This window comes from Salvelinus namaycush, unplaced genomic scaffold (assembly GCF_016432855.1).
Source record: "Salvelinus namaycush isolate Seneca unplaced genomic scaffold, SaNama_1.0 Scaffold1357, whole genome shotgun sequence".
Lineage (NCBI taxonomy): Eukaryota > Metazoa > Chordata > Actinopteri > Salmoniformes > Salmonidae > Salvelinus > Salvelinus namaycush.
In genome coordinates, this window is record NW_024058072.1 from 8,468 (window position 1) to 21,753 (window position 13,286).

Sequence of the window (13,286 nt, forward strand, 5' to 3'; positions counted from 1 at the left end):
TCGAACGCCCCCTCCCTCCCCCTCCAAGATGGCATCAGGAGATCAGTGGCTGATCTGGGTGTGTATGAGGAGGGTATATCTCACTCTCTGAGCAGGGAGGGTTCCTTCCTGTTTACTGGACAACACAGAGCTGATAGGAGACACAGAGAGAGAGAACGTAGCTAGCCTACAGTAGGTCATCCACACAGTCAGCTGTCCCCTGTGACCAGGTCTTCTTCCCACATTGCACCAGGGCCCCAGAGGCACATCGCAGCCTTTCATTTCAGAAGAAGCAAAGCAGAAGTGCAAGAGGAAGAAGTGAAATAGCGTTGGGTGTAAACATATCCACGACGTGGGTTAAAGGTCAATATCAACGTCTGTATTAAACAACAGATATGTTTATGTTCTGTTATCTCTGAACAACTAGTTGTCCAGACATTATAATTTCTGACATAACAGCAGCAACAGTAGTCACATAGCATTGTCCTGTCTGTTGGTCTGATCTAACTGTGCAGTAGGAGTCCATTACCAGATGGTCTGAACTAACTGTGCAGTAGGAGTCCATTACCAGATGGTCTGAACTAACTGTGCAGTAGGAGTCCATTACCAGATGGTCTGAACTAACTGTGCAGTAGGAGTCCATTACCAGATGGTCTGAACTAACTCTGCAGTAGGAGTCCATTACCAGATGGTCTGAACTAACTGTGCAGTAGGAGTCCATTACCAGATGGTCTGAACTAACTGTGCAGTAGGAGTCCATTACCAGATGGTCTGTACTAACTGTGCAGTAGGAGTCCATTACCAGATGGTCTGAACTAACTGTGCAGTAGGAGTCCATTACCAGATGGTCTGAACTAACTGTGCAGTACTATCTAACTCTGCAGTAGGAGTCCATTACCAGATGGTCTGAACTAACTGTGCAGTAGGAGTCCATTACCAGATGGTCTGAACTAACTGTGCAGTACTATCTAACTCTGCAGTAGGAGTCCATTACCAGATGGTCTGAACTAACTGTGCAGTAGGAGTCCATTACCAGATGGTCTGAACTAACTGTGCAGTAGGAGTCCATTACCAGATGGTCTGAACTAACTCTGCAGTAGGAATCCATTACCAGATGGTCTGAACTAACTGTGCAGTAGGAATCCATTACCAGATGGTCTGAACTAACTGTGCAGTAGGAGTCCATTACCAGATGGTCTGAACTAACTCTGCAGTAGGAATCCATTACCAGATGGTCTGAACTAACTGTGCAGTAGGAGTCCATTACCAGATGGTCTGTACTAACTGTGCAGTACTATCTAACTCTGCAGTAGGAGTCCATTACCAGATGGTCTGAACTAACTCTGCAGTAGGAATCCATTACCAGATGGTCTGAACTAACTGTGCAGTAGGAGTCCATTACCAGATGGTCTGTACTAACTCTGCAGTAGGAATCCATTACCAGATGGTCTGAACTAACTGTGCAGTAGGAGTCCATTACCAGATGGTCTGAACTAACTCTGCAGTAGGAATCCATTACCAGATGGTCTGAACTAACTGTGCAGTAGGAGTCCATTACCAGATGGTCTGTACTAACTGTGCAGTACTATCTAACTCTGCAGTAGGAGTCCATTACCAGATGGTCTGAACTAACTCTGCAGTAGGAATCCATTACCAGATGGTCTGTACTAACTGTGCAGTACTATCTAACTCTGCAGTAGGAGTCCATTACCAGATTGTCCATTGGAAACTGAAGGACAGGGAGTTCTACATGGTGAAACAGTGCCACCCAGTGGCTGTCCGACGTCAATGCGGGCCAAAGCATTCCGTTCTGAATCAGGTGTCTTGCAACACTCACTATTCAAATATCGAATTAAATAAACAACTAACACTCTAAGATTTATTTTATTTAAACAATGAATCAGTTAATGAATGAATTGTTAATATATAATGAATATTTAAACAATTAGATAAGTGTTATAGGTTTTGTTTTTTCCCCATTTATGTTTTGAGGTTGGACTTTAAGAGCGTATAGCATTTTGACCCGGAGGGCAGACAGTTTGGTGTCACCTCGTCAGTCACCCCTCTACTTCCTGTCTCTTACTAAGGAAAGACTAAACAGTTAGTACTGTAAGGAGTAGGAGTTTGACACAATACATAGAGTAGAAAAGAGTAGAGTCTAACATAGTAGAATAGAGTCTAATATAGTAGAGTAGAGTCTAATATAGTAGAATAGAGTCTAACATAGTAGAATAGAGTCTAATATAGTAGAATAGAGTCTAATATAGTAGAATATAGTCTAATATAGTAGAATATAGTCTTATATAGTAGAATAGAGTCTAATATAGTAGAATATAGTCTTATATAGTAGAATAGAGTCTAACATAGTAGAATAGAGTCTAATATAGTAGAATAGAGTCTAATATAGTAGAATATAGTCTAATATAGTAGAATAGAGCAGAATAGAATATAGTAGAATAGAGTCTAATATAGTAGAATAGAGCAGAATAGAATATAGTAGAATAGAATATAATACAATAGAATGTAGTAGAATGTAACAGTATAATATAGTAGAATAGAATACAATAGAATGTAGTAGTATTGAACACAGTATAATATAGTAGAATAGAATACAGCACAATAAAGTAGAATCGAGTCGAACATACTAGAAAGCCAAATAGAATAGAATATAGTACAGTAAAATATAGTACAATATAGTAGAATATAATATAGTAGAATATAATATAGTAGAATACAGTAGAACATAAAATAGTAGAACATAATACAGTAGAATATAGCAGAATACAGTAGAACATAATACAGTAAAACATAATACAGTAGAATACTGTAGAACATAATACAGTAGAATACTGTAGAACATAATACAGTAGAATACTGTAGAACATACAGTAGAATATAGCAGAATAGAATATCCTTTATTTTTCCTGAGGGACCTTGTTTTAACCTCACCTATTAATATGGGCTAGAAGAATAGTTAGGAGGGGTTTCTTGGCCACGAGGTCTAGAACTATTGGCCTTAAGTAGCTATTGGCCAACTTCCAAAAAGTGAATGTCTTTGAGTAAGTTATGGGAAGTTCCCCAAGGTGAGGGGTCCTGGAGAGAGAAGTCAATACGGTCTGTCCTTCAGACAGGAATCTCAGTTTACGTTACAATACATAGCGGACGGGCTCAGTAGAAGGTCGTGGTCTGTTGGGGATAGATATAGCTTAACAGTTATCTCTCCCACCACCCTCCTCCTCTCCTCACACCATCATCCAATCAGAAGGGTTTACTAGGGTAAAACAGTACATGAGTCGATAAACAGGAAGTAGCTGACAATGAAACACGCTGGACAGGAAGTGAGGTATCTGGACTTGTGTCCATAGCCTGCTTCCCAAATCCCCTATTTAGAGCAATACTTCTTACCAGGGCTCTGGTCACTAGTAGTTCACTATATAGGGAATAGGGCCCTGGTCACTAGTAGTTCACTATATAGGGAATAGGACTCTGGTCACTAGTAGTTCACTATATAGGGAATAGGGCTCTGGTCACTAGTAGTTCACTATATAGGGAATAGGGCTCTGGTCACTAGTAGTTCACTATATAGGGAATAGGGCTCTGGTCACTATATAGGGAATAGGGATCTGGTCACTAGTAGTTCACTATATAGGGAATATGGCTCTGGTCACTAGTAGTTCACTATATAGGGAATATGGCTCTGGTCACTAGTAGTTCACTTTATAGGGAATAGGGCCCTGGTCACTAGTAGTTCACTATATAGGGAATAGGGCTCTGGTCCCTAGTAGTTCACTATATAGGGAATAGGGCTATGGTGACTAGTAGTTCACTATATAGGGAATATGGCTCTGGTCACTAGTAGTTCACTATATAGGGAATATGGCTCTGGTCACTAGTAGTTCACTTTATAGGGAATAGGGCCATGGTCACTAGTAGTTCACTATATAGGGAATAGGGCTCTGGTCCCTAGTAGTTCACTTTATAGGGAATAGGGCCCTGGTCACTAGTAGTTCACTATATAGGGAATAGGGCTCTGGTCCCTAGTAGTTCACTATATAGGGAATAGGGCTATGGTGACTAGTAGTTCACTATATAGGGAATAGGGCCCTGGTCACTAGTAGTTCACTATATAGGGAATAGGGCCCTGGTCACTAGTAGTTCACTATATTGGGAATAGGGCTCTGGTCACTAATTAATGACAGTAACATTTTTATGTTAGACCTGATATTATTCAGATATATCAGCTTGGAACATACCCACCGCCTCAGGTTCTGACAATCCACTAGTACCCCGACCCGGTACATCCACAGCGAAGTACCCCGACCCGGTACATCCACAGCGAAGTACCCCGACCCGGTACATCCACAGCGAAGTACCCCGACCCGGTACATCCACAGCGAAGTACCCCGACCCGGTACATCCACAGCGCAGTACCCCGACCCGGTACATCCACAGCGCAGTACCCCGACCCGGTACATCCACAGCGCAGTACCCCGACCCGGTACATCCACAGCGCAGTACCCCGACCCGGTACATCCACAGCGCAGTACCCCGACCCGGTACATCCACAGCGAAGTACCCCGACCCGGTACATCCACAGCGCAGTACCCCGACCCGGTACATCCACAGCGACGTACCCCGACCCGGTACATCCACAGCGAAGTACCCCGACCCGGTACATCCACAGCGAAGTACCCCAACCCGGTACATCCACAGCGAAGTATCCCAACCCGGTACATCCACAGCGAAGTACCCCAACCCGGTACATCCACAGCGAAGTACCCCGACCCGGTACATCCACAGCGAAGTACCCCAACCCGGTACATCCACAGCGAAGTACCCCGACCCGGTACATCCACAGCGAAGTACCCCAACCCGGTACATCCACAGCGAAGTACCCCGACCCGGTACATCCACAGCGAAGTACCCCAACCCGGTACATCCACAGCGAAGTACCCCGACCCGGTACATCCACAGTGAAGTAGCCCAACCCGGTACATCCACAGTGCAATACCCCGACCCGGTACATCCACAGTGAAGTACCCCGACCCGGTACATCCACAGTGAAGTACCCCGACCCGGTACATCCACAGTGAAGTACCCCGACCCGGTACATCCACAGTGAAGTACCCCGACCCGGTACATCCACAGTGAAGTACCCCGACCCGGTACATCCACAGTGAAGTACCCCGACCCGGTACATCCACAGTGAAGTACCCCGACCCGGTACATCCACAGTGAAGTACCCCGACCCGGTACATCCACAGTGAAGTACCCCGACCCGGTACATCCACAGTGAAGTACCCCGACCCGGTACATCCACAGTGCAATACCCCGACCCGGTACAGCCACAGTGAAGTACCCCAACCGGGTACAGCCACAGTGAAGTCCTGTAAGTTTCCATTGTGTTTTTCTCCACAGACTGTCATCAGTCTGGTAATAGGAGGGTACTACGACCCTGGTATTTACTAGATGACATTCTGTAGTAGATACTTAGTCATCATGACTTACAAACTGACTATTCATGGAGTCTAGCAACACTCTGTAACCAACCATCTGCAGGTAGTGACCGATAGCGAAAGCATCGGAACACGACTGCCACTCTCCTCTGTGCTTATCGGGACAAGTCCATGTCACTTTGATTTGGCTGTAACCCAAAGCGGTTATCGTTCTGTTACGCAAGGCAGCGCCGCACTGGTGACACGTCTGGAAAAGCTCCTTGAGTTTCGACTCGTTCACGATCCATTTCCTTTCGCTCCATCCTCCTTCTCCGTCCGGCTCTCCGTCCGGTTCTCCTGACACCTTACTGTCAGAGCTGGATCCCTGGCTGGAGGTGGAGGGGCTGGAGGTGGTGAAAGGCGAGACAGTGGAACCAGCAGTAGAGGTCGTACTGGTGCAGTCCTTCACTGAAGTCTTCTTAGCGGCTGAGTCCATTTGACCTTTCTTCCTGCGCGCCACCTGATTGACAGAAAAACAAACATGTTAGAAGAAACATTTGTAGGAAAAGCTGCTTTCTGATGAAGACGTTGGTGAATAAATGATTTCATTCTGATGAAGACAGCTTGGAGTCTTCCCATCCTGATGTTCACATGCAAGTTGACGGGTCAAGCTGAATCAACAGAATGAGTCTGGACCAACAGAATGAGTCTGGACCAACAGAATGAGTCTGGACCAACAGAATGAGTCTGGACCAACAGAATGAGTCTGGACCAACAGAATGAGTCTGGACCTACAGAATGAGTCTGGACCAACAGAATGAGTCTGGACCTACAGAATGAGTCTGGACCAACAGAATGAGTCTGGACCAACTGGTCAAGCCGTATCAACAGAATGAGTCTGGACCAACAGAATGAGGCTGGACCAACAGGTCAAGCCGTATCAACAGAATGAGTCTGGACCAACAGGTCAAGCCGTATCAACAGAATGAGTCTGGACCAACAGGTCAAGCCGTATCAACAGAATGAGTCTGGACCAACAGGTCAAGCCGTATCAACAGAATGAGTCTGGACCAACAGAATGAGTCTGGACCAACAGAATGAGGCTGGACCAACAGAATGAGGCTGGACCAACAGGTCAAGCCGTATCAACAGAATGAGTCTGGACCAACAGGTCAAGCCGTATCAACAGAATGAGTCTGGACCAACAGAATGAGGCTGGACCAACAGGTCAAGCCGTATCAACAGAATGAGTCTGGACCAACAGAATGAGTCTGGACCTACAGAATGAGTCTGGACCAACAGAATGAGTCTGGACCAACAGGTCAAGCCGTATCAACAGAATGAGTCTGGACCAACAGAATGAGGCTGGACCAACAGGTCAAGCCGTATCAACAGAATGAGTCTGGACCAACAGAATGAGTCTGGACCAACAGAATGAGTCTGGACCAACAGGTCAAGCCGTATCAACAGAATGAGGCTGGACCAACAGAATGAGGCTGGACCAACAGGTCAAGCCGTATCAACAGAATGAGTCTGGACCAACAGGTCAAGCCGTATCAACAGAATGAGTCTGGACCAACAGGTCAAGCCGTATCAACAGAATGAGTCTGGACCAACAGGTCAAGCCGTATCAACAGAATGAGTCTGGACCAACAGGTCAAGCCGTATCAACAGAATGAGTCTGGACCAACAGGTCAAGCCGTATCAACAGAATGAGTCTGGACCAACAGAATGAGTCTGGACCAACAGAATGAGTCTGGACCAACAGAATGAGTCTGGACCAACAGAATGAGTCTGGACCAACAGGTCAAGCCGTATCAACAGAATGAGTCTGGACCAACAGGTCAAGCCGTATCAACAGAAGGAACAGGAAATGCCAGAAAGATACTCACAGGAACGTTGGTCTTTGTTTTTTTCCTTCTGCATGCGCCCCCCGTCGTAGTCGTGAAGGGGATGTTCTGCAAATCAGAAACAAAATAATTCATGTTAGACCAGCCAATAACCTGCAAGTTATCAGACCCTGATAGACTAGTGTCCTGTCCAGGGGGTGTCCTGTACATCAAGCTGTCTCACTACAGAAACAGGAGATAGACTAGTGTCCTGTCCAGGAGGTGTACTGGTACATCAAGCTGTCTCACTACAGAAACAGGATATAGACTAGTGTCCTGTCCAGGGGGTGTACTGGTACATCAAGCTGTCTCACTAGAGAAACAGGAGATAGACTAGTGTCCTGTCCAGGGGGTGTCCTGGTACATCAAGCTGTCACACTACAGAAACAGGAGATAGACTAGTGTCCTGTCCAGGGGGTGTCCTGTACATCAAGCTGTCTCACTACAGAAACAGGATATAGACTAGTGTCCTGTCCAGGGGGTGTCCTGGTACATTAGGCTGCCTCACTACAGAAACAGGATATAGACTAGTGTCCTGTCCAGGGGGTGTCCTGGTACATCAAGCTGTCTCACTACAGACACAGGATATAGACTAGTGTCCTGTCCAGGGGGTGTCCTGGTACATCAAGCTGTCTCACTACAGAAACAGGATATAGACTAGTGTCCTGTCCAGGGGGTGTACTGGTACATCAAACTGTCTCACTACAGAAACAGGAGATAGACTAGTGTCCTGTCCAGGGGGTGTCCTGTACATCAAGCTGTCTCACTACAGAAACAGGATATAGACTAGTGTCCTGTCCAGTGGGTGTCCTGTACATCAAGCTGTCTCACACTACAGAAACAGGAGACTCCTGCTCCTATGAGCAGTCTCAGCTCCCACAAGCCAGGGCTACTTCCATACTATCCATGCACAGCCAGTAGAGCACCATGATAATACCAGCATTACCTTACTAAATGTACAGCTAGTAGAGCCCCATGATAATAACAGCATTACCTTACTAAGTGTACAGCTAGTAGAGCCCCATGATAATAACAGCATTACCTTACTAAGTGTACAGCTAGTAGAGCACCATGAGAATAACAGCATTACCTTACTAAGTGTACAGCTAGTAGAGCCCCATGATAATACCAACATTACCTTACTAAGTGTACACGTGGGTACCAGAGCCACGTACGTTCCAGAGGTTGAAGCAGGCTCTGTCAGCCGCAGACCCAGGTGGGAGAGGAACCCCGTCGTAGCCGTAGCAACACCTGCCCCTCCATGCTGTGGGGTTGGAGCAGACGCCCCTCCAGCAGATAGGGAGTCAGTCCCTGGTGGATCGTCTACAGCTGGAGGTACGTCTCCTGTCTCAACCTGGGTGAGAAATAAAAGGGACAGGAACCAGGAAATGCCGCTGTTCATTTGAAGTAAACAAAGGGAGAACACGTGTAGGCATGCGATCAGTTTGGGCTTTGAACAAGACCATGGGGGAACCCCCAATTGCATTTCCTCCATTCCTAGCGTCCTCTCTCCTTCTCAAACACCATTGGATGTGATGGTGAGAGGTCCCGCCCCTCTGACCTCATCCAATGGGTTTTGAGAAGGGGACGAGGAGCGACTACAAGGAGTCAAGGAACTGCAATTGATATTCTCCCTATAATAAACTGCATGCTGTCATCTATTACAAGGCAAGCTGACGCTATACAGTCAAGTCACGGTTCCTTTATGTTGCATGTGGACATTTTATTATGTATTTGACCCAAGACAATGAATAAAAGCACCAAGAAAATGGCACAAAGTTGACTTAGACATTGTGTTGTACTTGGCTAATCTTTGGCTAAAGTGTGTGTGTTGTACTTGTGTGCTCGCTCTGAGAAGGCCATTCACCAGTAAAGTGACAGCCCTATGAAATGTTAACAGAACACCTTTTATTAATGTTAATAGAACATATTCTACTAAAACTACGCTACCCATAATACAATTCGCCACCCACCCAGTGATTGATAGCTAGCTACATTGGTAGTTCGAGCATCTACGCCCTAGTTTGTCATGTATCAAGGAACAATAATAACCCTATTCAATCAGTCAGATATTGTTAGATTACACTTACCGCCATTATTCCACGTTGTCCTGGCGTGGTGTTTATGGCCACTGACGGCACCGCCGTATCCTTCAGGAAACTTTTCATGATTCTCATCCTGCTGTGTCTGTCCTGTCCCAGCTTCTCATAATAGTCCCCCGGTAGAAAATGTTCCGAGCACACTAGTAACTTTCTGAGGTCATCGGTCGGTGTATTAGCATCTTTGTTCAGAGCAACCATCCATAGTTTCAATCGGTCCGGATTACTCAATGGAAGTCGGTGAAACATTAGCGCCGACCAAGTCTTTTGTTTGTTGTCGCACATTTTAACAGCGCACTCACGAGGCATATTGGAGCAGCGACGGTAGCACAAGTGACAACGGGAAAGCCCTTAGTTGGGGTTAACGTTAGTTAGCAATATCGTTGATGATGACGGTTGTCCGTCTCAGCACAGCAGCACACTCGATTAGCTAGCTAGCTACTTGCGAATGTAAACTTGCTAGCTAATAGCTTGACAATACTTCCATCAGTGTCGACAATCTTCAGTCCACTGTCTGCGAGGTAAATCAATAATACTTGGCAGTCTGTTGATGTCGCTAGGAGTTACTCTTCACACACGTTTCTTATTTGATACCAGCTATATTGCTAACCCGAAACTGTCGCGTTTACTTCCTGAAGAGGCACGTCAGAACAAACTGTCCAATCAGCGCGGCTTTTGCTAAGCTACTCGTGGGCGTGGTTTTGCACCAAGTTCGGCGCAGATAAAACCACATAATCAGGACTGTAAAAAGAGGCATTCGGTTACAGGCATCCTGTTACTGTTCGATTGAATGTTAGAATGGGCAAAACGAGTGACCTAAGCGACTTTTGAGCATGGTATGATCGCTGGTGGTCCGACAAAATCCCAGGTCCTGTTGCTGATGAAAGTCAGGATTTGGCGTAAGCAACATGAGTCCATGGCCCCATCCTACCTGATGTCAACGGTACAGGCTGGTGGCCGTGGTGTAATGGTGTGGGGAATGTTTTCCTGACACACGTTAGGTCCCTTTATACCAATTGAGCAACGTTTGAACACCACACCTTGTAGAATCCATTCCCCCAAAGAATTCAGCCTGTTATGGAGGCAAAGGGGGGTACGACCCGGTTCTAGATGGGTGTACCTACTAAACGGGCAACTGAGTGTATATTTCCGCAACAACTAAGAGTATTGAAGCGCGAGGCTCAACTAAAGTTCCTTCTGGAAAAATAAAGTAATTCAATTCAACTTCGTTGTTTGGTCCCCTGGCTATCGGCTGTCACTAGTTACCACAGCCACAAAGTCATAAACCCCGGCCATTTCTACAATTGATCTTCTTAAAATTGTATTTTTTACATCGCTCCAGCCGATGCTTGGCATTGCACATGGTGATCTTAGGCTTGTGTGCGGCTGCTCGGCCATGGAAACCCATTGAACCTCATGAAGCTCCCGATGAACAGTACTCGTGACGAAAAGTTATTGTGCTGACGTTGCTTCCAGAGGCAGTTTGGAAATCTGTAGTGAGTGTTGCAACCGAGGACAAACCATTTTTACGAGCTTCATGCTTCAGCACTAGGCGGTCCCGTTCTGTGAGCTTGTACGGCCTACCACTTTGCGGCTGAGCCGTTGTTGCTCGTAGACGTTGCCACTTCACAATAACAACACTTACAGTTGACACTTACAAAAAAACGATATATTTTTTAAATGATTTCTGTCTCAGCTGGCCAGCCGTGATGACTTGAGAGGTCGTGCACAGCCTATCCTTGCACCCACTGTCACGGCGGATGCATGAAATGCGTAGTTCACAGAAAATAGTTCCCAAAATAACTGCTTTTAAAACAACTATAATCTAAATATTATAATTTCACGGATAGTAAAATGACAGGGTACAAGGTGCACAAAGTGCTGATCACCCTGCTTTGGGCAGTTAGGTCTATTTCCCTGCTGGCTAGCTGATCCTGAAGGGTTCCAGTCATTGTGCTAAGCTAACGATAAGGTACCTTCAAGTTCAACTACCTTCAAACTTGTTACGGGATTTGTATGGATAATGACTAAAATATGTATACATTTGACTTAGAATTATAACTAAACAGAATACTACTATGTTACTGTATGGATGAATTATAACTAAACAGAAAACTACTATGTTACTGTATGGGTGAATTATAACTAAACAGAATACTACTATGTTACTGTATGGATGAATTATAACTAAACAGAATACTACTATGTTACTGTATGGATGAATTATAACTAAACAGAATACTACTATGTTACTGTATGGATGAATTATAACTAAACAGAATACTACTATGTTACTGTATGGATGAATTATAACTAAACAGAATACTACTATGTTACTGTATGGATGAATGAATCTTATTATAATCATAATGCTGAATATTATGTGTTCCTTGTTAGAAAGAATGGAGTAATCTTCAGACAGGCTGGAATGATGTGTTCCTTACAGGAAATTCTGTGTCTACCCAGGGAGGGGTGAGACCTTGGGTTGGTTGCAGATTGTTTAACAGGTGGCAGACAAAATAAGAACGCTAACTGTACTGCCATTGTATCCGAGAGGAGGAAGTACATCTCTAAGTAAAACACGGGAAAGTATTGGCCAATCACAGTCATACCCACATCATTTAGAGAAAACTAGGTCATTTCCAGACGTAGCATGAATGCTAATTAGATAAATCACCACAATAACTCACGGAAGAGAGTATATATTAGTAAACTAAACAAATCTACACAATAAAATGTTGTCCTACCGTGATCATGTCAGGCTGAGGCAGGTCTAGTTCTATTCATCAGTAATATAACAGGTGGTTGTCAGGGAGAAGGAAGCAGAGCAGAACAGGTGGTTGTCAGGGAGAAGGAAGCAGAGCAGAACAGGTGGTTGTCAGGGAGAAGGAAGCAGAGCAGAACAGGTGGTTGTCAGGGAGAAGGAAGCAGAGCAGAACAGGTGGTTGTCAGGGAGAAGGAAGCAGAGCAGAACAGGTGGTTGTCAGGAGAAGAACAGAACAGGTGGTTGTCAGGGAGAAGGAAGCAGAGCAGAACGGGTGGTTGTCAGGAGAAGAACAGAACAGGTGGTTGTCAGGGAGAAGGAAGCAGAGCAGAACAGGTGGTTGTCAGGAGAAGAACAGAACAGGTGGTTGTCAGGGAGAAGGAAGCAGAGCAGAACAGGTGGTTGTCAGGAGAAGAACAGAACAGGTGGTTGTCAGGGAGAAGGAAGCAGAGCAGAACATGTGGTTGTCAGGGAGAAGGAAGCAGAGCAGAACAGGTGGTTGTCAGGGAGAAAGAGGCAGAGCAGAACAGGTGGTTGTCAGGGAGAAGGAAGCAGAGCAGAACATGTGGTTGTCAGGGAGAAGGAAGCAGAGCAGAACAGGTGGTTGTCAGGGAGAAGGAAGCAGAGCAGAACAGGTGGTTGTCAGGGAGAAGGAAGCAGAGCAGAACAGGTGGTTGTCAGGGAGAAGGAAGCAGAACAGGTGGTTGTCAGGGAGAAGGACGCAGAGCAGAACATGTGGTTGTCAGGGAGAAGGAAGCAGAACAGAACAGGTGGTTGTCAGGGAGAAGGAAGCAGAGCAGAACAGGTGGTTGTCAGGGAGAAGGAAGCAGAGCAGAACAGGTGGTTGTCAGGGAGAAGGAAGCAGAGCAGAACATGTGGTTGTCAGGGAGAAGGAAGCAGAGCAGAACAGGTGGTTGTCAGGGAGAAGGAAGCAGAGCAGAACAGGTGGTTGTCAGGGAGAAGGAAGCAGAGCAGAACAGGTGGTTGTCAGGGAGAAGGAAGCAGAGCAGAACATGTGGTTGTCAGGGAGAAGGAAGCAGAACAGAACAGGTGGTTGTCAGGGAGAAGGAAGCAGAGCAGAACAGGTGGTTGTCAGGGAGAAGGAAGCAGAGCAGAACAA

The 13,286-nt window shown here is 45.8% G+C and overlaps 1 protein-coding gene across 3 annotated transcripts; it reads right to left on the reverse strand.

Moving 5' to 3' along the window:
* Positions 1 to 4,068: 4,068 nt before the first annotated feature.
* Positions 4,069 to 10,335, reverse strand: LOC120036492. 3 transcript variants are annotated; one of them, XM_038982933.1, is made up of 4 exons: positions 9,394 to 10,335; positions 8,442 to 8,657; positions 7,307 to 7,372; positions 4,069 to 5,934 (listed from the first exon to the last, which is right to left on the reverse strand). In XM_038982933.1, the coding sequence occupies exon 4, from the start codon at positions 5,293 to 5,295 to the stop codon at positions 4,204 to 4,206; it is 1,092 nt and encodes a 363-aa protein (XP_038838861.1). In that variant the 5' UTR covers positions 5,296 to 5,934; positions 7,307 to 7,372; positions 8,442 to 8,657; positions 9,394 to 10,335; the 3' UTR covers positions 4,069 to 4,203. The 3 variants fall into 3 exon arrangements, with proteins under 3 accessions (XP_038838861.1, XP_038838862.1, XP_038838860.1); XM_038982934.1 differs by having other exon boundaries at positions 9,394 to 10,331; XM_038982932.1 differs by lacking the exon at positions 9,394 to 10,335 and having other exon boundaries at positions 8,442 to 9,386.
* Positions 10,336 to 13,286: the final 2,951 nt, after the last annotated feature.

Excerpts from the sequence above, each read along its gene's own strand:
- LOC120036492 (XM_038982932.1), bottom strand. The coding sequence starts at position 5,405 with ATGACAGTCTGTGGAGAAAAACACAATGGAAACTTACAGGACTTCACT.